Raw genomic sequence first — 16,239 nt, 5'->3', positions numbered from 1 at the left:
GCTTTCTGGGGTGGACGGTCTGAGACACGGCAAAGACCTCTATAATCGAGTTAGGTGTTAGAAGTTTATTTCAGGGCGTGGGAGAGAGAGAGAGAGAGCCTGCTATGAGCCAGCAGATAGAGCTCAAAGCGGGCTCAGAGAGAGCAACACAAAAGGGGGTAAAATATGAATACATGAGCTCAAGACTTAAGAAAGAGAGTGACAGAAGTGAGAGAGCCGGGGAAAAAGAGATAAAGACGAGCAGGAAAGAGCAGCAAGAGAATGTAGTAAGAGAGTAGCAAGAGAGACCAAGAGAGCGAGCTCTCTTTTACAATTCCTTATATAACCTATACATATAAATATTCTATTCCTTTACCAACCAATCTTTCTAAGTACACTAATAGAGTAACATTTGTGTGCGACCTATAGAAATCGCTGCTTTTGCATATTTTTATTTATCTCAGGGTCCTTCAGACCTTTCCTTATAAGGCTGGGGAGAGGGGTCTCAGCTTGGTTTTATTGCAGGAAATAATGTGTTCTGGCATACCAGCCCGGTTTCTTTGAATTATTCAAACCGTGCTTTCATTTGTATTTCTTACTTAGCCTTTCTGGCTACAGAAATATAAATATATATTTATAATTTCTTTCTAATTCTACCTTCCCAACAGTCTCCCACAGCTGCACACTTCTGGCAGCCACGGTGGCAGCAGTGCCTCACCACACAACTCCCTCACTAGAGGGCTTTTGCGCTGGAAGTTAATCAATGCAGAACTAACTGCACCATCAATATTGATCAGGCTGTGAAGGATTTGGCATTATAGCACTGCAATATCCTGTTACTGCCAGGCTGCTTTGCAGGAGCCTGTGTGCATATTAATGAATGAACCTGCATGGCCTGACAGGCTGGCAGAGGAGCCCAGCAGGGCACAATAAAGGCCCAACCTAAGATGCTTCATGGGATTTTTAATTTTTTTCTTAGATACTAAAAAAATGTGTTAATATAACTCACAGGTCAGCAGTTCCTGCCATGAGCCCAGCAGCATATTTGACAGCTTTAAAGATGATAAGGGCTGTGCATTTGTGAAAGCCTGCTTGACCCAGGGGGCCATTAGCGAGCTCTGTAAGCGGACCAGCCACTCCCTCTGACTGAAAGTAAGTGCATTTAGTGACCTGGACTGACCTGTCACACTTTGAATCTCTGGTACCTTCTAATGTTGTGAAAGAATTCAGTCACATAACCCTTTTATCACTTTCTTGCTAATCAATATCTCTTTGCTTGTGCTGCTGGTCAGAATCTGACTCAATGTGGCCAGCTGAGACCTCCTCTTGTGCATATGAAGGGAGCCTGAGGATAAAATAAAACTGGTTTCACCTTTTCATGTCGTTTTTTCCTTGAGAACAGTAGGAGGTTCTTGTGCCTGCCATTTTCAGTGCAGTCACCCTCCAGGGTAAAATGCAGTTCATCTTCAGGATTGTTATTTATATTGTGACTGCACTAAAGTAGATTAACCACAGATTGTTACACGTGGCTTTGGAAAGATTAAGGTAGCTTTTGTGATGCTTAGTGGCTGCTTATATTTGTTCAAAGAACTTTCTGAGCCTACAAGTGGCTGGACACAATTTACACACCCTTGGGGTTTGGCAGATCCTCTTTGTTGTGTAAACACCCATCAGGAGCTTTGTGGATCATTTCCTCACATGCCAATACCTAAATGTTGCATAATCCCCTTTTAAGCATGTAAGAAGACAAGCAGATTTTAGGCTAGATTTTTCATTATTTTAGGCTTGTCTCCTATCTAGCATACACCTCAGGAAACTTTTATAGTGAAGGTAAAGGGTGAGAGCAAGTTCAGCAAAGTTAAGCCCCTTATCCTGTCACCATGTGGCCCTGGATGAAACTGCTCACAGCTGGGGTTCAGAGCACCCAGGAAGAACCAGGCTGAAAAAGCTGCTCTTGACAGGTCCTGAGCCTCTTGTGCCAGCCCACGGAACAAGATCCTGGGTCCTCACTGAGCCTGTTTGCACCACAGGTGATGATGAGAAAGTTGGTCATCAGTCAGTAAAGGCTTTTGTTAAAGATGTAGATAATCTGGGGGTAGAAGTGGGAATGTATGGAAGCACATGGCATTGATTTGGTTTGTGATTGCTCAGCACATCACTCCATACCTGAGAGACTTCAGGCAGGGTTCTTTAAACACCCACGGAAGGAAGTTCTTCAAGCTAGGGAGTGATTCATGCCTCCCTCCATGGGGGCTAAGACACACTGGGGGCTTAGTTAGGATATTTTCAGTCTAGTTTACCCCAGAACCACACACCTTGCTCCCACTGAGGCTGCACTAAGTAGAATTTGAGCCACAGAAAAGCTGAAGGATTTATCTAACAGGAAAATGATTGAAGGATTAGAAGTCAAGGATGGCTGTGATTGATGTGTTTTAACAATTACTACATCCTGTCAGCCTTGTTGTGCAGTGCCATTCCTGTAATTAATGGGCAAGGACTTTCTAATTCTCCTCAGTGCAGCTCAAGTGGTGCCAAGACACTTGAAGTGTCATAAAATATTGCCAAAGGAGCTGGAAGGGGCTGCCAGGGCCAGCTCTGATGTTACCCCACCTCAGTGCTGAAATCAATGTGATGCCCTGGCACTGATGAGCTCCCAGGAGCCCTGCAGGGTCTCACATTTGGGAGGAGGCTCAGGTGTGACTCCTGCTGGGATGGCACATTGGTGACATGGTCACTCTTCATCCAACACTCCATTTATGAGCCCATTGCCATGGTGAGCCTGGAGGTTGACATTTCCCACCTGGCAGCATAAATGGGATCAGCTCTTCAGGATTGCTGCTGCCCACAGGTCCCCCCACCACAGTGAAGGATCAAGGGAGTTGAGGCATGGGAGTGACACAGAATCAGGGCTGCTCTACTTGGTATGAAGGCCAGTTTAGTATTTCTCACCCTCTGTCAAGGTTTTTAAATCCAGTTTTCAAGCCTAGCATGTCTGTTTTGTAATATGCTTCAGACATCAGGTCCTAAATGTGGATGAGTCACTGTCTTTTGGCAGACAACAGTGACACAGCTCTGGGCACCACTGGCAGGCAAACATTTTTAATATTTTCAAACTGTGTGGTGTTCTGAGAGATGTTTACTTCACTACATCTCTGTCATCTTTTGATGTTAATACCTGTGTCAGAGTGATTTCATGGAGGCTGTCCTGGGATGTGAAAGGGAATTCATGGTGCAGTGTAAAATATGCTCCTCTCACCATGTGGCAGAGGTAATTCTGTGGTACTTCATGCTGAAGGATTTCATTCATTAGTTCTCTAAGCCAGCCTAAGGCAGCTGAACTACAAATATTCTAGGAGTAGGTGCCTAATGTCATCATAGCAGAATCACTTTGAAAAATCAGATTTTCATGATACCTGAGCAGGTTTATCACTGACAGTGGGTATTGAAGTATTCTGTACAACAACATAACCATGCCCCAGATTTTTATATGTAGAATCATAGAATGGTTTGGGCTGGAAAGGACCTTAAATATGATCTAGTTCCACCCCTCTGTTATGGGCAGGGAAATATTCCACTAGACCAGGTTGTTCCAAATCCTATCCAGCCTGCACCAGGGCCTCCTCACACTCACAGGGAAAGATTTTTTTTCTAACATATAATCTAAACTGACAATCTCTTAAGTTTGAAGCCATTTCCCTTCTCCTGTCACTCCAGGCCCTTGTAAATTGTCTCTCTCCATCTCTCTTGTCAGCTCCCTTCAGGTCCTGCAAGGCCACACTGAGCTCACCCCAAAGCTTCTCCTCTGCAGGTGAACATTCCCAGCTGTGGCAGCCTTTCCTCCCAGCAGAGCTGCTCCATCCCTCTGCTCATCCTGGAGCCTCCTCTGGCCTGGCTCCAGCAGCTCCAGGTGCTCCCTGTGCTGGGCCCGGAGCTGGGGCAGCTCTGCAGGTGGGGTCTCACCTGAGCACAGGGGCAGGATCCCCTCCCTTGATGGCCACACTCTGGGGTGAGCCCAGGACAGGGTTGTCTTCCTCTGGAAATGCTTGGACACACACCCCCCTCACCCTGCAAATGCAGAGCAGTGACACTGGATCCTCCAGGGATCCCTCTAGGGATCCACAGAGAGGAGAATGAACCCAGGAGAGCAGAGAGAACAGCATCCCCACATCCAGAGCTAATGGGAAATCAATGTCTATGCTATCAATATCGATTCCATGGCGTGCTGCTTCGAGCTGCACAAGGTCAGTTCAATGGGATAAAGCATTTATTCTGTTAGAACTGTGCTGTGCATTCTCTGCTCAGTTTTGGTGCAGCCAAGCCAGCCACTCAGGCTGTGTGTGAGCCTCATTATGATTCCAGCCACCACACGAAGCCCTTCACATCCACAATTTATTATTGCTGTGCTTGGAGCCCTCAGCTCTGCTTCCCACACAATCTATTTGCTTCATGCAGATTCAGCTATGGGTGACGTCAAAACACTGCTGTTCACTCTTTTCTCCTTTGGAGATTTGTAAAGGAGGAAACCAAAGGACTTCAGGGTACACTCACTCACCAAGGCCAACCTTTTGATTAAAGTGATTTTTCTGTATTGTTACAGGAGCCTTAACAGAACACAGGACTCTTGGCACTGCCTTAAAAATGTGTCTGTGTCGAGGAACAGTCAGTAGTTTCTAAGCAGTCAAATAACAGCAAAATTGAGGAACCTGCTCATTCTTTAAGACTCAAATGAGGGAAGTGGCTCAGCTCCTTCCTAAATGTTTGTCTTACACAAGAGCCACAACACTGCTGCTAGGGGAGAATTGGATTTAGAGGGAAAATTGTACCTGGTTTATTTTACCAAGTTGTTGACACAAGCAGGTCTTGAATGAGTGGAGGCAGAAATGAAAGAAGATTCTAAAAGGCATCAAAACCACCTGCAATTAATTTCATGACTGATCTTCATATATGAAATTTGGGAAATGCATTTTGGGTTCTGTGTTCTTCCCCTGATGTGAGATGATTGGAAAACCTTTAATCAGATCCCCTGGTATGATGTGCAATGACCCATGTACTGAGCAGAAAGAAACTGCACAAGACTAAATCTTAGAAGCCTAATGTAAAATGAGATTTTTTTTTTTAATGACAGGATGTAATTAATACACAACATAGCTCAGGTTTATTGTTATAAAAGCCCAATAGTTTTCATCACTGATCTCGTATGCATAGAAACCAGACTTCCAAAGACAATATGCTCACAGAAAGTATATATAGATTTTGAAAGATATAAATCATTTGAGTGGTAAAAGGCCCCAAAACTGTAATTTTCTTGTTAGCAAACTCTGTAGTGTATTTTGTAATGCTCATTTCATTGTCAGCAGGAGGATTAAAAAAAAAATTTTTCTTAATTTTTGCTGTTATTGGCCACCTCCGTTGCTCAGTTTCCATTGTTGTGTGGTGTTAAAACAGTAACCCTTAAACTGTGGTGGAATGTGCAGATTCTGCCCCCACCTACCCCTGGTCCTCCAAATATTTTGCCAAGGGTTTCTTCTCCTCCTGGAAACCCAAAATCAAGGATGTCTGTGGTATAATTTGTATATTAGCTATGAAATAGCCAAATTTCACTCTAGACATCTCAGCATTCCAGTTATCCTAGAGGGTCCAAATGAGGAAAAATCTTTATAAAGTCTGAGGTGCCTGATTCAGTCTTCTGAAAACAGTGAATGTGTGGAATGTATATCCCAGTGCAACCCAGCCTCTTTTCAAACAATTCCAGCAAGAGCTCCTCCTCTCCTCTGAGAGCTTTTTCTCTCTTCTATCAGCTCTCCATAGTGGAATGATTGTCAGCATTGATAATCATGCTGGAATTATTATCTTCAGGTTATGTTTTGTCTCCCAAGGCACGCAAGCATACAGTCCCCCTGCAGTGAGCACCTGTAACAAAGGCAGCATTGGTAAATGTAATTTTGTGTTAAAACCAGCAATTTGGAGACATACTGTAGCTCTTGGTTCATTTTAATAGAGACAAGCCTTGGAAAACCAGCTGTGTATGGCCGCTGATGAAAAATGAATGAATCAGACTGGCTTGCATAGGGGAAAATGCAAGCACTCAAAAGAAAAACCAATATTCAATTAAAATCTAAAAATGATCAAGTGTAGAAGATTCCTGTAAGGATTTAATCTTTGTGCTGAATTTTTGCCAGAGGCACTGAGACAGCTATTTGATGATGAATACAGAACAACAGTTTTCTTCTGTGTGTTTAAGCTACCACGGTAACTACAGCTGATGAACGTTTTGGGAGCTGTTGGATTAGTCACCAAATAAAAAAAACACCCATCTAAATGTACTTGCATAGCACATTTGCATAAAAGAACAGTTCCCTCCCCAAAGCTTAAGCTTTTTTTCCTCTTGTCTAGCCTTTAAAAGTGAATCAAGGATTCTCTTTCTCAAGTAGCACCTTTTTATTGCCAGTAAAACAAGACTGGTAACAAAAGAAAACTCTAAATAGACCACATGAGGCCATTGGTGGTTCATGCTTTGAGATAAGAATTCTTTTATTAGAGCTTTGCTGTGATGTTTTAAGATTTGCTGCAGGTTCTTAAAAATGAATAGGAATTGTTCTATTCTGAACTGTCAGCAGTTTGGAAACTAAAACATCCAGGACATGTCTCAAGAAATCCAGTTGTTCTCTTTGATCCTAGATTAAAGGGCCTTTAGAAATTTCAGAGCTATGTAGTTTCTTACACAGTTCCAATTAACACGACACTTGAGCTTTATTCTGTGAATGTACAATAATGTAGAAAACTCCTTGGAATTCCCTCATCAGCTTCTATTTAAAAATACATGTATTGGTTTTATATCAACATCCTCAACCACATTCAATACTCCATTTATATCCTTAGGTTTAGTAATTCACAGAACTTCAGCTTCACAGATTCTTACCAATAAATCCCAAAATGCATGCATGGCTTGGTTTAAGAAAGATATTTTACTTGTGTCTCATACACAAAAAAAAAAAAAGAACTGATAATCAACAGTGGCTTAAAAAATTAACACTACTCCACTTTTTCACAAGTGTACAAAAAAGAAATAATGAATTTACATTCAACGGTAAAGCTTAAAGTCCACTCTAATAATAGTTGCATTGACATTCACATACACAAGCACAGAATAAATATTTCAGGATCCTTATAAGAGCATACAGCATACATACAGTACTTGAATTTTACATAAGGAGTGTTAATAGGGTCAGAAATTCATAATCTCATAGAAAAGTAAAACTAAAATCAGAAAAGGTCGTGTGGGAGGTAACACCAAGGTACTGCACAGAGCTAGCAGGTTAGTAAATCCATTTGTGTGAGGAGTTTGCTTCTGCTTCTTCATATTAGGACAGTTTGTTTGCAAAGGTGTATTCAAAGTGCAGAAAAATGCAAAAAAAAAGAGAAGATATCCTTGTATTTATTAATACATGCAAGAGGCAGCCCCCAAGTCACCCGACAGAATAAAGCTGTTATTGGCAAGTGGCTGATATAATACAGATGTTTCAGGCAATTTTTCTAAAGCACTTTAATAGCAGCAATTGTAATTTATAATGGCTCTAGATTGACTTCTGTTTGGGTTAAAGGGCATCATATTTCTTTAACATTTACAGCTATATTTCTTTATAAATAAATATCTCAAATAACAAATAGCATAGTTAATGTTACTTTTTTTCTCTCTTTTGCATAAGTGTCGTGGAAAAACTCTGACCTTTTCAGAGACATCATGTGCAAAATAATGTGGAAATAGGGACACACAGCATCACAGTTACATTCCTGGGATGTCAGCCCAGCCCTTCTTACTCTCTGAGGGCTAGCCTTACCAGGGTAATGCAGGGCTTTAAGGGACTATTTTTTTCCAATGGCTTGCTTGGCAAAGATATAATTTATGGTGTCTTAAAGAGCTGTAAATGTGAGGTTTCATTTGAAGCAGTGTGTACAATACGTCATGTATAGGAGTCAGTATTTCCACACCGTGACTTCTCAGGATTTTACAAGTCTGCTCATCTCCTTTCAGACATTTTCTCCTCAGCCTGAACATCTTTGAACATTTGTGTTCATTAGGTCTTTCCTCTGTTGCATATTTACCAGCTCTTCTTGCATTTTATAATCTGGTCTCATATCACCTAGCTGACATCTGCACACAAATATTTCCAATCAGATAGAGGGTGCACAACATTAAAACTTTTAAACCTGTCCTGTAAGTGTCATCAAGACAGGAGCACAGGAACCACAGTGCAGAGTCCAACCTCTCACTGGCTGTACTGTGAAGATTCTCCTTTTCGGCGTAGGAGAAAGGAAACTTGTGTCTGCTTTTTAGATTCTGAAAACAAGCCAGAGTGGAGAAAAAGAGTTAACACCAGACTTAATAAAGCTTTTAAGACAAAACCTGTTAAGCAATTTAGACAGACACTGAATTTCCTGCTGATTTTCTCAAGTCTGTACATACAGGAAATTTGTTAACAGTAGGAAGAAGTTGGGATTTGCTACATAGGAGAAATCTGCCATTATTACAAAAACTGGCTAAGAGGGTTTTTTTCAGCATAACTCCCTCACTGGTCACTGTTCTCAGTGGTGCTGTTGCCCTTTTCTTTTTTCTCCTGAGTCTTGTTTCCCTTCTTCTTTTTCTTCTTTTTCTTGGTCTCTTCTTTCTTGCCAAAGGTTATGAAGTCACTTTTGTCAATTTGGCTGTTTGGTGGCTCCTGCCGGATGGAGATGATTGCAGGAGATCCTGGGATAATGAATTTGTCTGGCAACTCACCAGGACCACCTTGTTTGGAATTGCCCGGTCCAAATTTAAAGGTCCAGCTGTTGCTGTTCACACCAGCTCCCACTGGGGGGGACACCTCTCCCGCCTCAGGTTCTGAAAAAGTCAAAACATCAAGAAAAGCTTAAAGCATCTTTAAACACAGGCACTCAGTGAGCAGCAGCTTTCTGTTTGAAAGCTCTGGCTTCAGCCTACAGTGACTCTCGCTCTCCTGGCTGCTCATCTGGGGGTTATCCACTGGTTCTTCTCCAGTCTGCTCAGTGTTTGCATGCACTGACCCACTCCCCGTGTTGTTGGGTGCAACAGGCTCTGGATCCCATTTTGTTCTTTTGGATCTGAAGTGTTTGGAGTCGGAGATCACTGTGATGCAGCCCATTGTAGTGTTTTATAGCAGGAAACACAAGCACGTGCATGGTGTGGTAAAAGGGTGTTTTTGAGGGTGTTGGGTTTTTTGGGACAGGGTTAGAAGAGTGGCCAGGGCAGGGAGTGTCAGCCTTGGTGTTCTGCACATCCAGGTGGGTATTTTAGCAGACCAGCCTGTGATGGATGTGTCCAGGAATCCTCATGCAGGGAAAGAAGGGAGAGTGTCAAGAGTGTGGAATGGAGCCAGGCTCTGCTTGGTGGTGCTGAGCAACAGGACAAGAGGTGACAGGGATGGATGTCCAGGAATTTCCACCTGAACACGAGGAAGAACTTCTTTCCTGTGCAGTGACCAAGCACTGAACAGATTGCCCAGAGAGGTTGTGGGGCTCCCCTCACAGGAGATATTCCAGAACCATCTGGATGCAATCCTGTGCCGTGTGCTCTGCTTGAACAGGGAGGCTCCAGATGAGCCGCTGTGGTCCCCTCCAAACTTGGGAGAACTTGGAATCACACACCACTGTGTGATTCTGAGCTGGTGCATCCCAGGGAGGAAGCTGAGGCCAACCAGCACGTGTGTTTATATGTATGGATGCAATGTGGCTGAGCAGCAGACACAGCCCCAGAGCAAAACCAGGAGTGAAATGAATTTCCTGGGCAGATACACTGCAGGACTGCTTCCATCAGGGTGCACAATCTGGTCTCAGAAATATTCATGGTCTTCACAGAATCATAGAATATCCTGATACTCTCTCTAGATCACAGTATTTTATACAGGCAAACAGAAAGTGAAGTTCTATCCCAGTTTTAGGCTTGCAGTATGAAGTAAATTTTAATTTCATTTCCATTATTTTGATTAGATTGAGTTAATCAGATTGAAATGTTTGCATATGTTGCTCTGACAAGGATGAATTTCTAGCATAATAAAATGCAACAGAACAGGTTTTCCTGTGAGAGAAAACCTTAAAGACTTGGTTGTTTTCGTTCCTTTTATACTTTGAACATTTGTTGTAATTTACATAACTCTCAGTTTTGAATAGGAACAGCATATCTATTTTAATGTATCATGTTAAGTGTTTTAACAACTGTGATCAGGGGAAAGCTCAATGTTTATTCTCTGATGCTAAAGCCCTCAAATCAGAGGAAAACTTTCCTATCTACACCCTAAAAGTGCAGTAACAAAACATGAGACTCTCACTCTTATAACACTCCTAGCCACACACAAATCCTTGCAATACCACAAAAACAATTCCAACACCACTGATCTGATTAAATCTCAGCATCGTGTATCAGAGCTGTCCAGGTGAAGAGGTAAAGATATTTGGGATAAAGAAGGGGAACTGTGTTGGAAAACCATTTCAGAGGGATTTCATGTCCCTTGGAAGAGGAGATGAGGACTGAATGGGGGAGAAGAAACTGAGAATTCCTAGGTGTCCTGCTGGTTAAAGAGGGCAGGAGGAGAAAACAAAGCAGACAATGTAGAGGGAGATCCCCAATGTTTTTCCAGAAAACATCAGGTACTGGCTGCTCTGCACCCCTGCAGCTGCAATGAAGAAAGCTGTATTAACTTAAGCAGCTCCTATATTTCTTAATCTTTAATGATATTTCATCTTCTGTTGTTTGTACAATTTTTTATTTTATGAAATAAATGGTGTGTGGTTCATGCAGACATAAGGCTCTCTTTTTAGGTTCAAAAGCTGAAAAGACATATTTTGCTGCTTGACAACCTTTCTGCTGCCTGGCAGCAAACCTAACCAGTCTGGGAAGCACAATTCTTTTTTTAGGCTTTTCCGTAGCGATGCAGCAGGTCCATGTTACAGAGTCCAAGAAATGTGTACACAAAACACATCAGAACCATCCCTGAACTCATCTGTGTAAGAGGTTTGGCACATGAAACCCTTGGCATCTCTGAACCTCCACAGCACATAACTGCTTTTACAGTGAGATATTTAATCAAGAACTAAAAGAACTTCTTTTCCCCCTAAGACTGTATTTAATGATAAAGAAGCTTCGAGTTTATGTTCTTTCCAGGAACTGCTGATGTTGTTTTAGTGACCTTAATCTCTCGAGTCTCAAATAGCTTTTCTGAAGTTATTACTGATGTAAAAGTTCCTCTATTTTATAAGTTGTAGCTTTTCTGTAAATTTCCTATGGTCTTAACTATTGGCTTCAGACTTTTTATGTATTTCCTGTAAGTAACAACAATGTCCTAGAAAGTCCTTGCATAATAAATGCATTAATATAAACCAGCTTTCATTTCTGCTTAATAAATTGTTTCGTTCAGGTACCTTTTATATCTCTTTTGTTTCTCTAAGGTGATAAATAACAAAGGTGAAAAATGTGTGCCTTGGGCTTTTTCCAAATTATTAATCAATTGTCTTTCTACTGCAATACAAAAATGTGAGCTTTCATATTGCACACAATAAATTAAGCCCTATTTGAAAAATAAATCCTCTCTTTCTCCCAACAAGCCCACGCATATAGATTCCAAACATTGGCCCAGACCCAATGATCTTTTTCTGTTCCTGGCATGAAAAAGACAGCTGAAGGTGACCTCAAATCATGTTTGACCCACCCTTGCTCTGGCTGGGGAGAGCCCTGTAGCAGAGAATAGCAGAAAAATTACTTTGAAGAGTACAGGGTGAGAACACCCTGTGGGCTGCAGGGCGACCACAGCACAGCTGGAACTGCAGTGCATGGCTGTGCCATGCTGATGTGAGCATAGAAACATAAAATGATAGAATGGCCTGCGTTGGATGGGACCCCAAATATCACCCAGTTCCCTGCTATGGACAGGGACAGCTTCCACTATCCCAGGTGGCTCCAAGTCCCATCCAACCTGGCTTCAAATACTTCCAGGGATGGGGCAACCACAGCTTCTCTGGGCAACTTGTGCCAGGACCTCACCACACTTACCTTATATTCTTCGTAATATCTAATCTAAATCTACTCTCTGAGGATCTGAAACCATTCCCCTTGTGCTGTCACTCCAGGCCCTTCTAAATATTCTCTCTCCATCTTTCTTGTGGACTCTCTTCAGGTGCTGGAAGAGGCAGCTAGGTCACCCTGAAACTTCTCCAGGCTGAGCAACCCCAATTCTCTCAGCCTTTCCTGAGAGGTGCTCCAGGCCTCTGATCAACTTCCTAGGCTGAACACAGGGCGTGGGACAATGACAGTGACTTCATGTTATCCATTTTACCACATAAATACAGTAATGTGAAGAATCCAGGGTATCCCTGAGGTAAAGAATCTCCTGCATGAAACCTCTTGCCAGACTAACGGGGTGCACATACACATCTGCACTACTGAAATCTAATTCAGAGCAGGAAACCAACCCTTTAATCTGGTTCTGATCTGGCAAATCAACTCACCAGATGAAATCAGTAACATTTGTCACAAAAACATCTGACTTCATGCATCCAAACACAACAAACCCATCACACCTACCCTGGAATCAGGATTCTGTCAGACTATGGGGGTTTGCTTGCACTTATGTCTGGTTTTGTTCCAGCTCCTGAATATGTTTGTTGTCCATACAAACTAAGCATTTTAATACTCTGTAATACTCACTAAGCCAAAGGAAACTAATTATCCTTACTGCATACAAGAAGACAGAGACATCTAATGAGTTAATAGCCATCGTTTCCTACAAGTGGGGCTTGTCAGTCCTCAGGAAATTTCTCTTCTGCGTGATTTACCTGAAAACATGTGTGTTTATCTGTATTGGCAGGCTGGAAGGTCACAGTTCAGCTGTACTAACAAAATCTATGTTTAGGCATTTCAGATCAAGGATAAATGTCATTTACTACCTAGTTTCCAAGGCTTCCTTAAACATCTGTTTCTTATCAGCAGGGATTCAACAATAAAAGCTTTCTACTTATGTGTCATTTTACATTTAATGGGACTAGTTGTACTTCTCTTGCATATTTTCTGCATCTTTAATTGAATGTTTCAAATTTGTTTACTAAACTTAGAGGAAAATCCAAATAAAACAAACCCCCTGGTTATATTTATACTACTTACTTTAAGACATTACACTTCTTCCTACATCTAAAGAGGGAAGGTTGCTAGAGTTCATACATAAAAGCCTGTCTGGTCATTTCCTGGGGTAATTTATGGGATTACTTTGGACCTTTTCTTTTATTCTCAAGGAATATTTCAGATTTCATGTTCAATGACCAAATAATTAAATTTTTAAATGCTTGCATGCAGCAGAACCCAAAATCTAGGCTGCATCTGCAGGTCCTGATGCTTCTTTGCCTGTGTGTCTGCAAGCTAAAACAGGAGATGAACTTTTCACCCCATCCCTTTCCTACTCTCACCGAAATACAAATGTCTCAGTAGACTTTAAATGGAACCCAGAGCAGCAGACACTCTGCAGTTGAGTAGGTCACATATTTAGCTGGCATGAAAGGACTTCTAGGCTGTCTTTCAAAGTACTTTTTTCTTCCATCCCGTGACTGTTGTCTGAAGTGTGCAGGCAGACTTACACTGAAAAAACCTCCATATCCTCAAATCACCTATCTGAAAGCTGGAGGGAATAGGGTATGGTGCAGAGCTAATGTTTTTTCTCTTCCAGAGGCATTTAATGGTCATGTATTGTAGCCCTCTGCCTCTCACAGGACTTGAAAATCATAAAAACCCTGGTCAACAGGCACTGGTTCAACAAGCCCTAATTGCTCTGAAATACCTGATTTCCTACACAATGTCAGATATCGAGGGTCATGTCTGCCCAGAGGAGCTGAGGTGCCCCTGGATCCCTGGAAGTGTCCAAGGCCAGCCTGGATGGGGCTTGGAGCAACCTGGGATAGTGGAAGCTGTCCCTGCCCAGGGCAGGGGGTTGGAACTGAATGAGCTTTAAGTTCCCTTCCAACTCAAACCATTTCATGTGTGGATGAATCCACACTGTGTGGATGTCTCCAAGATTCCAGACAGGGAGCAGCCTGCAGGTGAGCTGTGTCCCCTCACTGATCCTCTCCTGCACACTCCAGGCAGTCCTGCTCCCAGCACACAGGTTTTTCAGAGGTACCCATGACCTGTGCAGGAAGCTCAGACACCTACAAGGAACTTAATATTTAACCTGGAGTAACTGTAGGTACCTACATTTATTTTTCTCAGAAAGTTAGACACCCCTTTCCTAAATCTAGCCACCAGAAATGTGGTCATCCAATCTACCACATCTAATCGAATCCATGCTGTGGTCTATAAACAGACAGGCACCCTCAGAAGGCAGTTCAAGCCACCTGGTTTAAATGCTTGGTTTAAGAGGTATTTAATCTGAGACCTTATCACTCTTTTTGGAGACTTTTTTGCTTTCTACAACTCCCTGACAGGAGATTGTAGCCAGGTGGGGACCAGCCTCTTCTCTTTGGCAACCAGTGACAGGACAAGAGGATGTGGCCTCAAGCTGCACCAGGAGAGATCCAGGTTGGATATTAGGAAGAGTTTCTTCACAGAAAGGGTTGTCAGGTATTGGGAGGAGCTGCTCAGAGAGGTGGTGGAGTCTCCATTCCTGGTGGTGTCCAAGAAGTGACTGGACATGGCACTCAGTGCTGTGGTCTGGGTGACAAGGTGGTGATCAGTCAGAGGTTGGACTTGATAATCTTGGAGGTGTTATCCAACCTAAATGATTATGTTAAAAAAAAATCCAAATTTTCTTTGTTCCTTTCCTCTCTCTGCTGGAGACAGCTAACTTTTGAGTAGCTAGTGAAAAAGGAGCTGAATTTTACCCTCAGGAGCCAGGTAAGCAGCACGATGGCTCAGCAGGTGTTGCACTAATGACCATGCCAGAGTATTTCGGAAAAAAGAAGAAGTTTGAAACTAATCTCTTTAACAGTGGCAGCCACAAAAAATTCAGTCCGACTGTTTGTAACTTCCTCAGCCCTAATCCTTTCATGGGATTTTCACTTAGGTAGGCATTGGTATCTTGTGTCCAAAAATGCTTGAGAAAGCACAGCCATGTTTTGAGGTTGCCCCATTTCCACCCCTTAAAAAGCCACATTTGGGATGTGACAGCAATGACACCAGCACAGCTCAGAACCTCAGGTGCAGAGCTCCAAAGTACAGGTCTGTCACTGAGATTTAAGGTGCTGTCTTTTCAGATGTGGAATTTGCAAACACACTCAATTGAAAGGCCTGGCTTCCATCAGCTTGTAAAAGCATCCAAGCTGAAAGGTAATGCTGAGCGATGGGTACAAACAGTCTGAAATTGAGATGTCTCATAAATTTGGGGCAAAATGTCTGCTCACAGAACATATCATCACTCAGCCCAGGAATCAATATCCCATCAGGTCTGGGCCATCCCATCAGGCTTGCAGTTTCTATCTCCCTGACATTTTTCTCGCTTTTGGGGAGGCACATGGTTTTTCCCTGCCCCTGCATAGCCCCACAGCTCCAATCTGGTGTTTACTGAGAACAGGTGGTGCTCACTTCCCATAAAGAGAGCTGCCCATATATCCTGAGTGTCAGGAACATCCTCTCTACCTCCTATGCCTCTGCTGCTTTCTTAAAGGACCTTTGTCAGAAGAGGGCTAACTCATGTTAGAACAGATGTGCCCCTGCTCGAGGGGGAGAAGAGGAAAGCATTTCTGTGCAGCTCTGTCTCCCTGCAGAGACATCTTTGGCTGTGTGACATGCTCAGCCAAGACAGCAGCTTGTTTTCACTCTGTTCCACCCCTCCCCACTCACCACTTTGTTCCTGTCTTTAAAAATTTGGTAGCTCATGGAAGCAGAAAAGAATTCAGATAAAAGCTTTCAATCAAAACTTCTATTAATATTAAATTTAAAGGAAATATTTTTCAATGTTCTTTTTCTAGAACATGGTGGCTAAAGCCACTGTAAGACTCGGAATACCCCATCATTAATCACAGCCCCTTCTGTCCACAGGTCAAAGTAGCAAAACACATTAATTAAATGAATTTGTTTAAAACTGAGATCAGGCAATAAGCAGGAAGCAAATTGCAGGGAAAGCCAGTCATTAACCTGATTTCTCCTTTCCCTGCCTCCTCCGCTGATGCTGATGCTGTACTGACTGCAGCCTCTGCCTCTGGCAGGCTTAATGAATATTCACCATGATAAAGAGTCTGAAACAGCACATCCAATGCAAACAGCGTGCACTG

General features: G+C 42.6%; 1 protein-coding gene across 7 annotated transcripts in view; it reads right to left on the bottom strand.

Annotated features, from left to right (window-relative positions):
• Positions 1-6,925: 6,925 nt before the first annotated feature.
• The window catches only part of LOC131584098 (protocadherin alpha-C2-like), a 105,816-nt gene continuing 96,502 nt past the window's right edge, over positions 6,926-16,239 (bottom strand). For 6 of the 7 annotated variants that reach the window (XM_058848869.1, XM_058848868.1, XM_058848866.1 and 3 more), the window contains exon 4: positions 6,926-8,857. In XM_058848869.1, the coding sequence (XP_058704852.1) occupies positions 8,547-8,857 (311 nt within the window). In that variant the 3' untranslated portion in view covers positions 6,926-8,546. The remainder of the gene's footprint in view (positions 8,858-16,239) is intronic. The other variant, XM_058848872.1, reaches the window with a different exon arrangement.

The sequence above is a fragment of the Poecile atricapillus genome, chromosome 13 (assembly GCF_030490865.1).
Source record: "Poecile atricapillus isolate bPoeAtr1 chromosome 13, bPoeAtr1.hap1, whole genome shotgun sequence".
In the NCBI taxonomy this organism is placed as follows: domain Eukaryota; kingdom Metazoa; phylum Chordata; class Aves; order Passeriformes; family Paridae; genus Poecile; species Poecile atricapillus.
The sequence above is the reverse complement of the archived record's forward strand: the minus strand, read 5'-3'. Positions and strand labels throughout refer to the sequence as shown.